Raw genomic sequence first — 19,125 nt, 5'->3', positions numbered from 1 at the left:
GCTCTGCGGTGAGAAGGTGGCGGCTCTGAAAAGAGCCTTTGTGGGGTAAATGCATGGGCGGCTTCAGCTTATTTCTTAGCCGCACTCTTCTTGGCTTTAACAGCCTTCTTAGCCGGACTCTTGGCAGCTTTGGGTTTGGCCGCCTTCTTAGCCGGACTCTTCGTCACCTTCTTGGGCTTTGGGGCGGCCTTCGGCTTTGAGGCTTTCTTCGGGCTCTTGGCCACTTTCTTGGCGGCGGCCGCTGCAGGTTTCTTTGCTTTTTTCGGGCTTTTGGCCGGAGCCTTCTTGGGCTTCTTAGGAGATTTCGCCGCTTTCTTGGCTCCAGCGGGCTTCTTGGGCTTGGCCGCAGACGCTGGCTTCTTTTTGGCCGGTTTGTCCTTAGTCTCCTGCTTCTTGTTCAGCTTGAAGGAGCCGGATGCGCCGCTGCCTTTCACCTGGAGCAGGCTGCCCTTGGTGACCAGAGACTTGACGGCCAGCTTCAGGCGGCTGTTATTCTTCTCTACATCGTACCCTCCGGCAGCCAGAGCCTTCTTCAGGGCGGCTAGAGACACCCCGCTGCGCTCTTTAGAGGCGGACACGGCTCTGACGATCAGCTCCGACACGCCGGGACCGGAGGACTTCTTGCTTTTCTTGGCGCCCCCTGCGGCGGATTTCTTCGGCTGCTTCTTGGATTTGGCAGCCGGCTCGGCGGCAGGAGGAGCGGCGGCTGGCGCGGTTTCTGCCATTGTGTGCTGCGGAAATCAAATACTAAAACTCTCCTGGAAGAGAAACTCTGAGAGCGGCGCTGGTGGCGCCTCTTATATGTACAGCGGCCGCGCTCTGATTGGCTCGTGAGCAGGCCCGTCCTGAGCTGCTATTGGCTGACACTGAGCACAGCTACTGCCTTATCCCATCCGGGCCTCTCTCCGCTCCGTTCTCCTCTTGTGCTTCCCTGCCCGGGATAAGAGTCCGTCACCGGTCAGAACCGGACAGGAGAGCTCGCGTTCAACGTGACTCCTCACTCTCTGACATCTCATGCAACCGTTTATAGCCGCCGCTGGCGGAGGTTCCGGGGAGGAGCGGAGAGGAGGCCACGAGATCTTCGCCATAGTTCTCCCGATCTGCACATCACCGCGTATCTGCGGAGATAAAACCGCTGCGGGAGCGCCTTCCCTCTATTCCCGGCCCTTGTCACCATCCCCGGGATCTACTCCACAATCTCCATCGTGCAGAAGCTGATTGCACAATGCGAGGACGACCTGGAGCTGCCGAGAGCCCAGAGGTGTAGCACAGGCGGCGCCTCCGCTCACTGCCAGCTCCCGGGTGCTGAATGTATACTGTATATACTGCAGACTTCTCTATACTGCGGCACAATGTAAGATGAGGAAATCCAGTACCCCCCTGTACACTCAGACGATCGGGAATGCCACACGTTATCGTCCCTTTAATACCCCGGACATGATGGGTGTGGTTGTCCACAAGAAGAAGCGATTCTTCTTCTCTGCAGGTGCATCTCCTCCCGCGGGCTGCTGCCCGTTCTATATCATCCCAGGGATACCATGTGCTGGACGTGACGGCCATTGCATCGGCTCTGTAGTTCCCATCAATCGTTGACGGTGAAGATGGAATTTGGGATTTGGCTGAAGAGCGGTGGCATCTAACAACGCTCTAATCGGGATGTAGATCGCCAAGAAATGACGCCTGAACAAAGCCTTCTACCCGCGGGTCTCCTGCAGCCGGCGATGGCCTGTCAGTCACTGATGTCCGAGCGGAGCAGTGATACAGCGGGACTCTCAGCGCCAGATCCAGTGCCACAGTCGGTGACATCGTACAGAACCCGCAGGGAGGGTTGCACTGTAGATCCCCGGGGGCAGCAGATGTTGTACAGTGTCCGCTGGGATTCCTACGGGAGAGCGTGTTGGTCCAGAAAGCTAAAGGACCATCGGTCCTGTGAGACCCCCGCTTCCCCCACAACCCCGTCCCCTATACCCTTCCAGATCGCTAATCAGCTCTTCTATTTAGCGCCCAAGGAGGCGACCCAGAAAGAGAGCAGTGTCAGGGGCAGCTAGTGGAGCTCTTGTAGGCAAGCCGCTGCTCCGGCCGAACAAAAGCAGCGCACAGTCATCGGCAGAGCTGGCCACCAGCGGCGCCATGGGCAGCGAGAGCGGGGTTCGCCGTGGCAGCGGCACCAGTGCCATCGGTGTACGGGAGCGGAGGCCAGCGCGTAGGGTGACAGCGGCGACGGCTGCTGCGGCCGACGGGGACAGGAGCTGGGAGCAGACAAAGCTGTCCAGCGAGCGCCCGGGGGGAAACGAGAGTAGATGTCAATCCGGCGGGGAGATGTGTGAGACAGGACCAGAGATGGGAATCCGCCTGGGAGATATGTGAGCTTGCCAGGGGAATGGGCGGTACATGTGGGGAGGTGTGTGTGCGGCAGCCGGTCCACCGTCGTGCCCCTCGCCTAGACGTACCATCTAACTCGGGGCTCCCAACCCATGTTTCCACCCTTACATCCGCTGGAGACATAATGCACCAGGGCCGCTCAGCTGTAAGTGAATAGGAGCAACGCAGATGGTACGGCATCAGTACAACTGTAGCTGAGCTCCGTCTCCCGGCCGGCCTCCAGCTTCCTTCTCAGTACAGTAGGGTCACTCCGGCTTTGCTGCATCTCATGCCCTCCCATGAACCCTCCTCCGGGCAGGTGTGAGGGGAGGGGGCAGCGCTCTCTAGGACGGGCTCTCCTAGCTGCCTCGGACGCTGCTCTTGTTCTATGTCTATGTGATGCCTCCGTGGGGAGGAGGGGATAATAAATACCATGGGGTGCCATCAAGAAGCTTCACGGAAGACAGCTCCCTGTCCGGGCTGCCCCATGCGTGACTTCCCACGGGACACCGGCCTAGCTATGTACATTTAACCCTTAACCCACTAGTCTCCGGTCACTGTATCTACCTGCAGTCATACATGTAAAGGCAGTAGCCGCAGTACACAGTGCGGCCGGTGGGTCAATAATCTGCTCACAATGACCAACATGGACATACAATGGAGAACAATACAATAAATGAGTTCTGAATGTAATGTTTATGTAAAGGTCACCGTGTCCGTACAAAGGGTCTAGTGTTCTTGTGTCACATTGTGTGCAAGTAGTAGCGGTAAAGGGAAATAGTTAGGCTGATAGCTTGTCACGGAGTGTTGTTCAATCTTTGGCAATCCAGTTTGATGCCCCAATAATAGCCGGCCCTGATATATGCACCCCGTCTACCCTGATACCCTGCCTCCATGACCTTCACATCTTGGTGGGATCGTCCACCTTGCTCATGGCTGAGGGCACCAAGGTTTTCCGGGAAGTTACCACGATGGCTGAGCAGAAAATGCCCCTCGATGCTGATGTTGTAGCATTGTGTAGCTCCAGACAAACTCCGGACAAACCCTCATTAGCAAGGCGCACTTTAGCTAAGCACCACACTACCTCCAACCAAACACAAGCACTGCCTGCGGGACACACCGCTGCCTCTTCTCCTGAGTTACAGTATAGTCAGACCCCAGTAACATTTCAGTTTCAGCAGTATAGGCATAGCCCAGTATTAGTAACATTTCAGTAGTAACAGTATAGACAGACCACAGTAACATTTTAGTTGCAGAAGTATACACAGACCCCAGAAACATTTATGTAGCAGCAGTATTGGCAGACCCCTGTAACATTTCTGCAGCTGAAGTATAGGCAGGCTCCTGTAACGTTAATGCAGTTACGCTCATCTCATTTGGCCCAAACAAGTTTCTCCGATAACTGTAGTAACACTAGAGAAAGCACATGATGTGCATTGCTGATCCCCTGACCCCAAGCGGGAGGAGGTGGCATTACAAGGCCAAGACACCATGACCAGGACCCGCTATAGTCTGTGTGGGAAGCACGTTAGCGGGCCCAGGGTCAGGCTCGGTTCCAAGCCTCCACCTTTGTGACCCAAGGTGCCCTGAGTTACATAGCAACAAGAAATCCATGTGACACAACATAGATAGCTCAAGACTGGAAGAGGCAGTCTTTGAGTTCCTTGGCCTAGCCTATGCTGTAAGTGCACAAAGATGGTATTACACAGGAAGTACTCGGAGTGCCCAACCATGGGAGAGTTTCGCCCCGCCAAGCAACTTGGCCTCGGACAGCAATTCAGGCCTAGTCAGCCACTGTACTATTTGTGCCACATAGGTAAAGCACTGCAATGGGAAGACTTAGTGCACCCATAGTATAGGCAGACCGCTGTAATATTCCTGTAGCAAAGGTATAAACACACCCCAGGAACATTTCTGTAGCAGCAGTATAGGCAGACCCCTGTAACATTTCTGTAGCAGCAATATCAGCAGACCCCTGTAACATTTATGTAGCGGAAGTATAGGCAGACCCCAGTAACATTTCTCTAGCAGCAGACCCCTGTAACATTAATGTAGCAGAAGCATATGCAGACCCCAGTACCATTTTTGTTGCATCAGTATAGGCTGTGAGGAAGGAGGAGCAGCAGCCAGAGGATTCAGAGTTTCAGCAGTGGACGGCGTAGAAGACTGGGTGGTCGATACATTGCTGGATGCTCTTTCTGCCATCCACGACAGGACCTGCTCACACTGCTCTGTTTGCAATAAAGGTCTACCACATGGACCCACAAATTGTGATATGAAGCTGGGGACCCCAGAAACTTGCCTCTCTCCTAATCCCACAGCAGCCAGCTGGGATACACCTGGACCAGAAACTTGGCCTGTGCCCACACCCTCACTTGGAACTCCGCATCCTCGCCCGCATCCACATCCTTGACCCCTACCCCTCAGCATCGTGGATTATGAATAGAGCAGACACAGACCGCTGTAAATAATTATGGAATCATATGCGTACAGTTTTCTACGCAGAGAGCGGAATCGTAACGCTAACTCCAGGCAGAAAAAAATGGAAGCAATGCAATAGTCATGCACCAGAACTCCCACCAGGCACCCAGTAAAATGCAGACGCTCAGCGGTAGCCCTAAGTAGGAGCTTTTTGGGGTTTTTTTGGTCAAAGAATACAGGCTGGATAGTGTGTATATCACGTTCCCTCTACCAGTTGCTGTGGCCGTATGCTGTGCGTCTCTAATTCACTGCAGACACAGGCCAGTGTAAATAATCTTGGAATTATGTGTGTAGACTTTGTCGCTGAGAGCGGTATAGTAAGGCAAACTCCAGGCAGAAATCAATAGTCAGGAAGGCCGCAAACAGGCCTAAGTGCAATAGTGTGGGACTACAACTCCCATCAGACAACCTGTAAAATGCACACGGTCACAGGTAGCCCTAAGAAGGAGCTTTTATATATTTATTTTTATTTTAAAAAAAGAATACCGGCTATATAGCGTGTATATGACTTTCCCTCTACCAGGGGCTGTCGCCGTACGTTGTGCGTGAAGTTGACCACAGACACAGAGCGGTGTAAAAAAAAAAATGGAATTATTGGCGTACAGTTGGAGGCTGACAGCGGTATTCTAACGCTAACTGCAGCCAGAAAAAAAATTATACGGAAGGCTGCAAACAGGCCTAGCTGTGCAATAGTGATGGACTACAACTCCCATCCGACAACCTGTAAAATGCACACAGTCACAGGTTGCCCTAAGAAGGACCGTTGGGGTTCTTGTACACAGAATCCTACACTACCACTGTCCCTATCTCAGCAACGCTGTCCCTATACTATGCAGTACAGACTGCAGCCTGAGAACGCTATAGCTGTAATGGGGCTACACGCCCGATATACAAAAATAAAAGCAAAACTGCTACCAGCAGCCACAACAGTAATGCAGATGGTCAGATGTGGCCCTAAGAAGGACCGTTGGGGTTCTTGTACACAGGTTCCTACACTAACACTTTCCCTATAGCAGCAGCAGCACTGCCCCTGATCTCTCCCAGTGTGTGACTGTGGCGAGCCGCGAGCGGACCCACTTTAAATACTCAGGGGTCACTTGATCTTGCCAGCCACTCACTGCAGGGGGGTGGGACAGGGCTGAAACGTCACAGGAGGAAGTTGTAATGCCTTCCCTGCGTTTCTATTGGCCAGAAAATGGCGCAAAACTTTCAGGGAAGGAAATGGAATTGAATCGAGTACCGCGTGGTGCTCGTCTCGAGTAACGAGCATCCCGAGTACGCTAATGCTCGAACGAGTATCAAGCTTGGGCGAGTACACTCGCTCATCTCTAAAGTTAACCCCTCAGTGGCCACGCATTTTTGTTTTTGTTTTATTTTTTCCCATTTTTGTTTTTACTCCTCCCTTAAAATAAATTAATTAATAAAAAAAAAAAGAACTAACTAATAGAGATGAGCGAGCACACTCGTCCGAGCATTAGGGACCTCGAGATGCTCGTTACTCGAATTGAATTGACTCGAGTACCATGCGGTACTCGAGTCAATTCCATTTTCTTCCCCACATGTTTAGAGCCATTTTCTAGCCAATAGACATGCAGGGAAGGCAATACCACTTCCTCCTGTGATGTGCCAGCCCTATCCCACCCCCCTGAAGTGAGTGGCTGGCGAGATCAAGTGACTGATGAATATTTAAAGCGGCCCCGCCCGCAGCTCGCCTCAGACACACACTGGGAGTGCATAGGGAAAGTGCTGCTGCTACTATAGGGAGAGTGTTAGTGTAGGATCCTGTCTTCAAGAACACCAATGGTCCTTCTTAGGGCCACATCTGACCGTGTGCATTACTGTTGTGGCTGCTGGGAGCAGTTTTGCACTTTTTTTTCTTTTTTTATCTCGGGCTGCAGTCGATTATGCAGAGTATAGGGAAAGTGCTGCTGAGATAGGGACAGTGGTAGTGTAGGATCCTGTCTTCAAGAACCCCAACGGTCCTTCTTAGGGCTACATCTGACCATGTGGATTTTACTGGGAGGCTACTTGGAGTTGTAGTGATTCCATTTTAGTATTATGCAGCTTGGTGGGGTTGAGATCGCCACAGTTACCAGCACTCTCCACTGGCTTTACAGTGTTCTCCCACTCCACACAGCCTCTATTATCTACGATTCTCTGCGAGCAGTAGAGCCTCCGCTATCTACAAGTCTCTGTGTGCGGTGAATTAAGGCCAGGTTGCCAGTGCTATACAGCGGGGTACTTTATTTAGCCCCTGCTCTATTCTTAATCCACCATGATGAGGAGTAGGTGTAAGGGTCGAGGACGTGAACATGGACGTGCAAGTGAGGGTGTGGGCACAGGCTGAGTTCCTGGTCCAGGTGAATCACAGCCGGCTTCTGTGGGGTTAGGAGAGAGGCAAGTTTCTGGGGTCCCCAGCTTCATATCACAATTTATGGGTCCATGTGGTAGACCTTTATTACAAACAGAGCAGTGTGAGCAGGTCCTGTCGTGGATGGCAGAAAGTGCATCCAGCAATGTGTCGACCACCCAGTCTTCTATGCAGTCCACTACTCCCAGATAGGGACTGCAACTCTGATTCCTCTGGCTGCAACTCATCCTTCCTCCCAGCCTCCTCACTCCATGAAAATGACATATTCTGAGCAGACATACTCCCAGGAACTGTTCTGGGGCCCCTGCCATGAGTGGGAAAAAAATGGTTCCTCTCTCACCTGAGGAGTTTGTCTTGACCAATGCCCAACCTTTGGAAAGTCCCCGGGGTCTGGGTGATGAGGCTGGGGACTTCCGACAACTGTCTCAAGAGCTTTCAGTGGGTGAGGATGATGATGATGATGAGACACAGTTGTCTATCAGTGAGGTAGTAGTAAAGGCAGTAAGTCAGAGGGAGGAGCGCACAGAGGATTCGGAGGAAGAGCAGCTGGACGATGAGGTGACTGACACTACCTGGTTTGCTAAGCCTACTGAGGACAGGGCTTCAGAGGGGGAGGCAAGTGCAGCAGCAGGACAGCTTGGAAGAGGCAGTGGAGTGGCCAGAGGTAGAGGCAGGGCCAGAGCGAAGAATCCCCCAACTGATTCCCAAAGCACCCCCCCCCCCCTTCCCGCGCGCCAAGCCTCCGTGCAGAGGGCTAGGTGTTCAAAGGTGTGGATGTTTTTCAGTGAGAGCGTGGACGACCGCTGAACAGTGGTGTGCAACCTGTGTCGCGCCAAGATCAGCCGGGGAGCGACCACTACCAGCCTCACCACCACTAGCATATGCAGGCATATGCTGGACAAGCACCCCACAAGGTGGGACGAAGGCCGTTCACTGCCTCCGGGTAACACCACTGCCTTGTCCCCCAACCTGCCACTCAGATCCAACTCAGGATACTGGCACGTGCGCCTCCCGGCCTGCACCCACACCCTCACCTCCACTGTCCTCCACCCCATCCAGCAATGTCTCTCAGCGCAGCGTTCAGCTGTCCCTAGCAAAAGCGTTGGAGCAAAAGCGCAACTCAGCCACAACGCACCCGTATGCACAAGCTGTAAACGTGCACATTGCAAAATTAATCAGCCTGGAGATGCTGCCATACAGGCTAGAGGAAACAGAAACTTTCAAAAACATGATGGTGGCGGTGGTCACGCGCTACTCTATCCCCAGTCGCCACTATTTTTCCCGGTGTGCCGTCCCAGCTCTACACCAGCACGTATCCCGCAACATAAATCGCATCCTCACCAGCACGGTTACTGGGAAGGTCCACTTAACCACAGACACGTGGACAAGTACTGGCGGGCAGGGCCACTATATCTCCCTGACGGCACATTGGGTGAATTTGGTGGAGGCTGGGACCGAGTCACGTCCTACCCACACCCAGAATAGCGGGTCCTACCTCAGTGCTGGTATCTGCGTCGGTCTATGCCACCTCCTCTAAACCCTCCCCCTCCTCCTCCTTCTACGCAAATTCTACCTCTCAATTAAGAAGTGTGAGCAGCACGTCGCCAGCAGTCGGTGTGCGCGGCAGCACAGCGGTGGGCAAGTGTCAGCAGGCCGTGCTGAAACTACTCTGCCTAGGTGACAAGAGACACACGGGCCCCGAACTGTTGCAGGGTCTGACAGAGCAGACCGACCTCTGGCTTTCGCCGCTGAGCCTCCAACCGGGCATGGTCGTGTATGACAATGGCCATAACCTGGTGGCGGCTCTGCAGCTCGGCAGCCTCACACACGTGCCATGCCTGGCCCACGTCTTCAATCTGGTGGTTCAGCGGTTTCTTAAAAACTAGCCTCACTTGCCTGACCTGCTCGGCAAGGTGTGCCGCGTCTGCGCACATTTCCACAAGTCCACCATGGACGCTGCCACCCTGAGGACCCTGCAACATCGGTTTAATCTGCCAGAGCACTGACTGCTGTGCGACATGCCCACACGGTGGAATTCTAGACTGCACATGTTGGCCAGGCTCTATGAGCAGTGTAGAGCAATAGTGGAATACCAACTCCAACATGGGCAGCATAGTGGGAGTCAGCCTCCCCAATTCTTTACTGAGGAGTGGGCCTGGTTGGCAGACATCTGCCAGGTCCTTGGAAACTTTGAGGAGTCTACCCAGATGGTGAGCGGCGAGGCTGCAATCATTAGCATCACCATTCCTCTGTTATGCCTGTTGGGAAGTCCCCTGCAAAACATAAAGGCTGGCGCTTTGCGGTCGGAACAGGAAACAGGGGAAGACAGTATGTCGCTGGATAGTCAGAGCACCCTCATGTCTATATCTCAGCGCGTTTTGGAGGCGGAGGAGGAGGGGGAGGAGCCTCAGGAGGAGGAGGGGGAAGAGACAGCTGGGCACTCTGCAGAGGGTACCCATCCTGCTTGCCTCTCATCTGTTCAGCGTGCATGGCCTGTGGACGAGGAGGAGAAGGATGATCCAGAAAGTGATCTTCCTAGTGAGGACAGCGATGTGTTACATACAGGTACCCTGGCACACATGGCTGACTTCATGTTAGGCTGCCTTTCTCATGACCCTCGTGTTAGACGCATTCTGGCCACTACGGATTACTGGGTGTACACACTGCTCGACCCAAGGTATAAGGAGAGCCTTTCCACTCTCATTCCCGAAGAGGAAAGGGGTTCAAGAGTGATGCTATACCACAGGGCCCTGGTGGACAAACTGATGGTAAACTTCCCATCTCAGACCGCTAGCGGCAGAAGGCGCAGTTCCGAGGGCCAAGTAGCAGGGGAGGTGCAGAGATCAGGCAGCATGTACAGCACCGGCAGGGGAACACTCTCCAAGGCCTTGCCCAGCTTTATGGCTCCCCAGCAAGACTGTGTCACCACTCCCCAGTCAAGGCTAAGTCGGAGGGAGCACTGTAAAAAGATGGTGAGGGAGTACGTAGCTGATCGTACCACCGCTCTATGTGATGCCTTTGCTTCATGCAACTATTGGGTGGCAAAGCTGAACACGTGGCACGAACTTGCGCCGTACGCCCTGGAGGTGCTGGCTTGCCCTGCCGCTAGCATCTTGTCAGAGAGGGTGTTTCGTGCAGCTGGGGGAATCATCATGGACAAGCGTACCCGCCTGTCAACTGCCAGTGCCGACATGCTTACACTCATAAAGATGAACAAAGCCTTGATTCCCCCAGACTTCTCTTCTCCACCGGCAGAAAGCAGCAGTACCTAAAGATTATTTTTGCTGCAGCCGGATAAATAAGCATTCCCTATCACCAGAAAAAAAAGGGGGGGGATTAGCTTTGTCAATCACTCTTGGATATTAGTCCTCCTCCCCCTACTCCTCCCCCTGAAACAACATGTCATCATGCTGAACTGCCAATTTTTCTGTGGCCCAAAAGGCTCTGCTTACTTTTTTTTTTTTTTTTTACAATTGTTCAAAGTTTCAAAAGTATTGATACTTTACCAGAAACCATTTTTTCCCCACTGGGCTGCCTCCAGGCTATGTTGAAAATTAAGCAATAGCGAGCTGTATCTTTAAAAAAATATTTTGGGGGCGTGGCCTGACTGCGGACAAAGACGGACGCCATCCTTTGAGCACCACTCTGATATAAACCTCCACAGCAATTAGAAAAGCACCAGCAGGACTTCCCTCCGCCACAAAGACGTACCTGAACCTCCTGCCGTCCCGATATGACCCGACGCAAGCCTTCAAAGGCGCCCCCGCAGCCTCTTCCCGACTTCTACTCTGCCCGCAGAGGCAGAAGAGCTCCGGCGACAGCGCTCCCCCCCCCCCCCCTCCTCGGACGAACCTAGCAATGCTGCTATCGGCTCTCCCCAGAGGCAAGCTTCATCAGCAGAGAGTCCCAACACCGACCGGAGGGATGCATGCCTACTTCTAATCCTGGGAGAGGTGAGTGAGACATCGGCAGCCATCACACGCAGCCCCACTCTCCCAGCCAAGATGGCGCCCAGCCACATGTCACACTCAGAGGACAGTCGTTCACCCTCAGCTAGCCCTGAAAAGGGGAGACAGAGGCTAGCGGAGGCAATAAACATATCTTTGTCCCCACCCAATACCGCTGAATTTTTAGAAATGGTCCCAACATCAGACCAACCTGCGTCGGAGGCCTTTATAAAGGAGATGATGCTCGCTCTAAGGAGCACTATAAGAGAAGATCTCCACACATTCTCGTCATCATTCAGCTCCACCATAAATGAGATTGAGGAAAGAACCTCCCATATAGAAAATTAAATGGAGGAATTAACTAAATCTCACAACTCCCTGATTGATGCACACTACTCTCTGGAGGAGGAGGTAGACCAAATTAAAGTTAAGATGGCGGATCTGGAAGATCGCAACAGACGCAATAATGTAAAATTTAGGGGCATCCCAGAAAAAGTCAGCCCAGCAGATTTGAAGGACTTTCTGGTGCAATTAATGAAAAAACTCCTGCCTTCTACTCCAGATCAGGAACTCATAATTGATAGGGCACACCGTCTGCAGAAACCGAAATTCCTTCACGACAATGTCCCACGTGATGTCATAGCGCAGATCCATTTCTATCACATCAAAGAGGCACTCATGTTTGCCTCCCGCAAAATGACTGATCTACCTCCACAGTTCTCAAATATTAAATTATTTGTGGACCTATCCGCCGCTACCATAGGAAATCCTTCTTCCGTATAACCTCATCCCTCAGGAAAGAAAAAAAATTCCTTACAAATGGGGCCACCCCACCAAACTTATACTCCACAAAGAAGGCACTACATATGTATTTAACAAGCCAGAAGAAGGTGAAAAAACCCTCATCTCGTGGGGCTTTCAGCTCACCGAAGAACCCCAAAATAAATCCGCCGCTCATCGTCCACTAGAGCGTTCAGGAGAGAATACGCAACCTCGCTCACCTCGCTGATTTATATATTCCCCCGCAAAACCTGGAGGCTTATTTCTCTCTCCCGTCGGGCGAACTTTTTACCCCCCCATAACCACGCAGGATCACAAACCTGCGAGAACAGCTCAATATGGGCAGCTGTTCCCAACAATTTTCTGGCTATTAAACACTGCATCCAGAAACAGTTGTATATCTGGCCATACTAGTTGGCGTTTGTGGCCAGCTATCTCTGTTATGATTGTTCATGTTGTCTTTCCCTTCCCCAACCCAACAACAGTCAGCAAAAATCCAAGGTTCCATAAGTACAACACTCAGCAGCTTCCTAAAAAATGGTGTTAAAAATATCTTCACTCAATGCAAAAGGGCTTAACTCTCCCTATAAGAGGTCAGCAGTCTGGAGAGATGTGATGCATGAAAAGGTCGACATCATATGTCTCCAGGAATCACATTTCGTCGCGGCAGCACATCCTCCCTTTCTCCACAAGACATGTCCCAATATCTTTTTATCCTGCGCTGAGAAGAAGAGAGCGGGGGTTATAACTGCAATTAAAGAAACCATAGATATAGATCTCACCGAAAAGATCATAGACCCCCATGGTAGATATGTTATCTTAGTAGGTCTATTTAACGAGGTACAAATGACTCTAGTAAACATATATGCCACTAATTCCTCGCAGATCTCGTTTTTAAGCAAGATCCTTAAAAAAAGTACGTAAAGTCCAAAAAGGCAAACTTATCATATGCGGCGACTTCAATATCATCCCTGACAAACAACTTGACTCAACCAGCACCGCCAATAGACTATCACCCACCCTCGCCCCATGGCTTCACAAACGAGCACTGTTCGACTCTTATAGATGTCTCAACTCCACATCTAGGGAGTATACCTTTTACTCCCCTCGCCATAGATCCTTCTCAAGGATCGACCTATGCTTGGTGGACAAATTGACATTAGCGGGAGTTAGAAGTGCAGACATTGGTAAGACTACATGGTCAGACCACTCCCCTATATATCTTACGTTTGAGACATCCAATCCTCTCCGCCCACCTGGGAACTGGAGAAACAATATCTCCCTCATGTGGATCCCTGAATTTAATAAGCTGATCAAAGAATCCCTGACAGAATACTTCTTGTTTACAGGAACCCAGACACAGATGTCCTCTCCACATGGTGTGCCCACAAGGCATACATGAGGGGCATAATGATTAAGATTAGCTCTCAATATAAAAAAAAGAAACAACTCCAAATAAACAATATCCTAGCACAAATTGCTAATCCTGAGCAAAAAATTTAAATCTCCCCCTCAATTGGGCTCCACAGGGAACTAATGTATCTACGCCATAAACTTCGCCAAGAATTAATAGAAGACTACGTCAAAACTCTAAATTTCTCAAAAATGAATTATTACACAGCGTATAATAAGCCTTCTAGATTAATGGCTAGGATAATAAAACAACGCCAGTCACCATCCAAAATTCCTTATCTGGTAAGGCAGGATGGATCGGGAACGAAAATAATACATCCACAAAAAATAGCGGATGAATTCAGTCTGTTCTATTCCAATCTGTACAATTTGAATAAAGATGGCTCCACCCCTCAACCAGATATCCAGCAAATCAATAATTTCCTGGGGAAAATAGCTCTCCCTACTGTCGCGGAGGACCAACTAAAGTCATTAAACACCCCTATCTCTCCTGCGGAGATCTTGGAAACAATTAAGACACTGAAAGCACACAAGGCTCCAGGCCCGGACGGTTTTTCAAATGAATATTATAGAGACTTCGCTCCGGACCTGGCCCCTTGTCTAGCCGAAACATTCAACAAAGCAATGCTCAGTGGTAGCCTACCGGAGGAAATGTTGAGAGCCACTTTGGTCACAATTCCTAAACAGGGAAAAACCCTGAATTCTCCAGCAAACTTTAGGCCAATTTCATTGTTAAATTGCGATACAAAAATATATTCAAAAGTATTAGCCCAATGCCTACTAAAAATCCTTCCACAGATTATTCATAGCGACCAGGTCGGGTTTACGAGAGGTAGGCAGGCGTCGGACGGCACCAGAAGAGTACTGAATCTTATGGCAATGGCAAAGGCGAATCATACCCCAACAATCCTTTTGGCTTTAGACGCCGAAAAAGCCTTTGATAGGCTACATTGAGGGTTCGCCTTCGCCACCTTGGAGAAATTTGGTTTCCAGGGAAATATTCTCAGGGCCATTCGAGCTCTCTATGGCTCCCCCTCCGCCAGGGTTCTAGTGGATGGGGTCCTCTCAAAACCCTTCCAAATCACTAACGGCACCCGGCAAGGGTGCCCGCTATCTCCATTGCTATTCACGCTAGTTATGGAACCTCTGGCGGAGAATATTAGGCTCAATACAAACATCAGGGGGATCCCTGCTGGCGCTAGACAGCACAAAATAAGTCTGTTTGCGGATGATGTCCTGCTCCTCCTTACAGATCCCATAACATCTCTAAGAGAAGTAAGCAATACAATCCAAGAATTTAGCAAAAATTCATACTACAAATTAAACATAGACAAAACCCAGATACTCCCCATTAACATAGACAACCCCCTAAAAATCACTATCCAAAAGGAGTTCCCTTTCCAATGGGGAAAAAATACCATCCCATACCAGGGAATAAAATTATGCACCCCGCTGGCTAATATTATCCCAGCGAACTTGATACCCTTGTTAGTTAACCTTCAAACGGAGCTAGAGTCCCTGGCGACCAAAGAGCCGTCGTGGATGGGCAGAGTTACGCTCTATAAGATGTTGATTCTCCCTAAAATCCTATATCTTTTTCGAACAATTACCCTTCGGATCCCTAGATCTGAAATCTCAAAATTTCAAAAAACAATTTTCTAACTTCATATGGAAGGGGAAAAGACCAAGAGTCGCCGCTCCTATACTCTACCTTAACAGGAAGCAGGGAGGCCTGGGAGTGCCGAATTTATGGTCTTACCTCCACGCGACTAATGTTAATCAAACCAGACATTGGCTGAAACCAAGGCCGGATCCAAGCTGGCTTTAAGTTGAGACCCAATTAATCAATGACAGGCCCATCCGCTCTCTTCTCTTGGCCTCCCTCTTATCCTCTCTCTCCTCGTCTGTGCCGCTGATCCATAATCTACAGTCTATTTCCCCACCTATACAAGCTTCACTAGAATCCTGGAATTGGCTGGCTCGGAACACCAGCCCTCACACGGTGAAAACTATGGAATGTATCCCAATTTCTACTCTCGAGTTTCTTATCCCCAACCTACACTTGGGGTCGCGGATGGAGAGGGGAATACTAAATCTGGGGGATGTGCTGCTAGATGATGACATACTGCCTTTCCAAATCCTGATAGAAAATTCAATCTCTCTTCAAGAGATGCATTTAAATACCTTGAAGTGTGGTCCTTATTACAGTCCGCCCAACTCTGGAAAGTGAAGTTCACAGACGACATGCTGAGAGTCTTTAACAATCCTTCTCCGACCTCCCGCTCCCTGGTGAGAGTCTGCTACGACATGCTCTCTGGAGACATGAGCAACATAAAACGTGCTCACATTCTCAACTGGGAGAGGGACATAGGAAAGAGATTCACACCAGACAGGTGGCTCTCGGCCTTCACATGGGCCAATAAAGCAACTATCAACTCCAATACGATCGAGGTGCATATCAAGGTCTTAACTAGATGGTACTTCACTCCAGTGGCGATTGCTAGGGCCTTTACAGACTCAGACAATCATTGTTGGAGACATTGTGGCCACATAGGCAACCTATGTCACATATTTTGGAGTTGCCCAAAACTCCTAGGCTTTTGGGACGAAGTTTTTTTCCATACTGAGAAAGATCACAAAAATATATATTCCCAAATCTCCTGAGTTAGCCATCCTTTTGCTAGACAATAAACATATCCCCAATTCAATGAAAAGTCTGACAGGCCACATACTCCTAACCGCCAAATTATTGGTGTCAAGGAAGTGGAAATCCGCCAAAGCTCCGAACATTTTGGAACTAAAACAGACAATCGCGGACCATATTACATATGAAAAATGATATGCCCTAAAAAATGGAAGCTATGCTAAATACCGAAATAAATGGAACCCATGGTTACAAAACTACCCTACTTAATGACTAAAAGCTGACACCATATTCCCTTTAACCCCCACCCTACTGTACCACTAACTTTTTTTTTTTACTCTCTTGTTATAAGTTAGGAACGAAGGAAAAAATAAAAATGTGTGTATATATGTATGTATGTGTGTATGTATATATGTAATATATATATATATATATATATATATATATATATATATATATATATATATATATATATATATATATATGTATGTGCATATGTGTGTATATATGTATGTATGTGTATATGTGTATGTATGTAGGTATATATGTGTGTATATGTGTATGTATGTAGGTATATATGTGTGTTTATATGTATGTGTATATGTGTGTATATATGTATGTGTATATGTGTGTATATATGTATGTATGTTTATATGTGTGTATATATGTATGCATGTATATATGTGTGTATATATGTATGCATGTATATATGTGTGTATGTATATATGTATGTGTATATGTGTATGTATGTATGTGTATATGTGTGTGTTTATATGTATGTATGTGTATATGTGTGTATATATGTATGTATGTATGTATGTATGTATGTATATATGTGTGTAAATATGTATGTATGTAGGTATATATGTGTGTATATATGGATGTGTATATATGTATGTGTATGTATATGTGTGTATATATGTATGTGTATACGTGTGTATATATGTATGTATGTTTATATGTGTGTATATGTATGCATGTATATATGTGTGTATGTATATATGTATGTGTATATGTGTGTGTATATGTGTGTATGTATGTATGTATGTGTATATGTGTGTATATATGTATGCATGTGCATATGTGTGTATATATGTATGTATGTGTATATGTGTGTATATATGTATGTGTATATGTGTGTATATATGTATTTATGTATGTATGTGTAAATGTGTGTATATATGTATGTGCATATGTGTGTATATATGTATGTATGTGTATATGTGTGTATATATGTATGCATGTATATATGTGTGTATATATGTATGTATGTGTATATGTGTGTATTTATGTATGTATGTATATATGTATGTGTATATGTGTGTATATATGTATGTATGTGTATATGTGTGTATATATGTATGTATGTGCATATGTGTGTATATATGTATGTATGTGTATATGTGTGTATATATGTATGTGTATATGTGTGTGTATATATATATATATATATATATATATATATATATATATATATATATATATATATATGTATGTGTAAATGTGTGTATATATGTATGTATGTGCATATGTGTGTGTATATATGTGTGTATATATGTATGTATGTGTATATATGTAGTGAGCCTCGTGTGGTGCAGAGTGTAAGCTCTTGCCTACGACCTGGAGGTTGCAAGTTCGATTCTCACATGAATCAGGTAGCCGGCTCAAGGTTGACTCAGCCTTCCATCCTTCCGAGGTCGGTAAAATGAGAACCCAGCTTGGTGGGGGGTAATAAGTAATAATTACCTGAAAGTGCTGCGGAATAAGTTGGCGCTATACAAATACCATGATTTGATTTGATTTGATGTATGTGTATATGTGTGTATGCATGTGTGTATATATGTAGGTATGTGTGTATATGTGTAAATATGTAGGTGTATATATGTGTGTGTATGTATATGTGTGTGTGTATATATATAATACTAAGTAAAAATACACATGATCAGTTTTGTTCGTGGTTTTATGTCTAAAATTCGCTTTTTTTACACAGGATATAGACATGGACTCTACAAGGCTATTACAAAAGTGAAGCTATTAAACAACAATTTGCTCCATTGTAATCAAGTATGACCTACTAAATTCATGTGCACTCACACGTATATTTAATGTATGTCCTGTAAGTGTTTTTTTCAAAAATGCAATAAAGAACAAATGGAAAAAAAATATATATATTTCTGGGTTTCACCTGCCCTCTCGGTTGATACATTTTCAGAGTTTCACTTGTACTCGTGTTACACTATTTTTTCTAGCCTTCGCCTATACTGTTATCTACCTTTTTTTTTTTCCGGACTTCGCCAACACTAATGGTACACCAATGTTTCAGGGGTCCGCCTATATATCTACTACAGAAATGTTACTGAGGTCTGCCTATACTATTACTACAGAAATGGTACTGTGGTCTGCCTATACTATTACTGCAGAAATGGTACTGTGGTCTGCCTATACTGTTACTACAGAAATGTTTCAGGGGTCCGCCTATACTTCTGCTACAGAAATGTTACTGAGGTCTGCCTATACTTCTGCTACAGAAATGGTACTGTGGTCTGCCTATACTGCTGCTACAGAAATGTTTCAGGGGTCCGCCTATACTTCTGCTACAGAAATGTTACAGGGGTCTGCCTATACTGCTGCTACAGAAATGTTACAGGGGTCTGCCTATACCTTTGCTACTGGAATGTTACAGGGGTCTGCCTATAACTTTGCTACTGGAATGTTACAAGGATCTGTCTATACTATTGGTGCACAAAGTCTTCCCATCACAGTGTTTTACCTATCTGGCCCCAAAACTCTGACTGACTAGGGCATGAATTGTGGGCTGAGGCCAACATGTATTTTCTCTTGCGTTACCACAGTTATCCGCGGCACTGGTTTGGGCCAAACAAGAGGAGCGATACTGCACAAATAAGACGTTCACAGCTGCACTAGCATTGAAGTCCGCTGTATGCCCGCCATTGCTGAGGGTTTGTGCAGAGGCCTATGTCATGATGGAAATGCAACTGTGCCAGGTTGGGCCCGTGGAACTTGGCCCTGGTTAATCCAGTCTTTGGAACGGTGAAAGCAACCGCAACAAATTAAATGAGACGTTCACTGCTGTACTAGCATCAGAGTCTGCTCTATGCCCACGATTG

At 47.9% G+C, this 19,125-nt stretch overlaps 1 protein-coding gene across 1 annotated transcript; it reads right to left on the bottom strand.

Annotated features, from left to right (window-relative positions):
• Positions 1-50: 50 nt before the first annotated feature.
• LOC136577818 (histone H1B-like) lies at positions 51-737 on the bottom strand. The gene has a single exon (XM_066577741.1). It carries the CDS (start codon positions 723-725, stop codon positions 69-71), a length of 657 nt encoding a protein of 218 aa, XP_066433838.1. The 5' UTR covers positions 726-737; the 3' UTR covers positions 51-68.
• Positions 738-19,125: the final 18,388 nt, after the last annotated feature.

Source organism: Eleutherodactylus coqui, chromosome 8, assembly GCF_035609145.1.
Source record: "Eleutherodactylus coqui strain aEleCoq1 chromosome 8, aEleCoq1.hap1, whole genome shotgun sequence".
NCBI classification, from domain to species: Eukaryota; Metazoa; Chordata; class Amphibia; order Anura; family Eleutherodactylidae; genus Eleutherodactylus; species Eleutherodactylus coqui.
The sequence above is the reverse complement of the archived record's forward strand: the minus strand, read 5'-3'. Positions and strand labels throughout refer to the sequence as shown.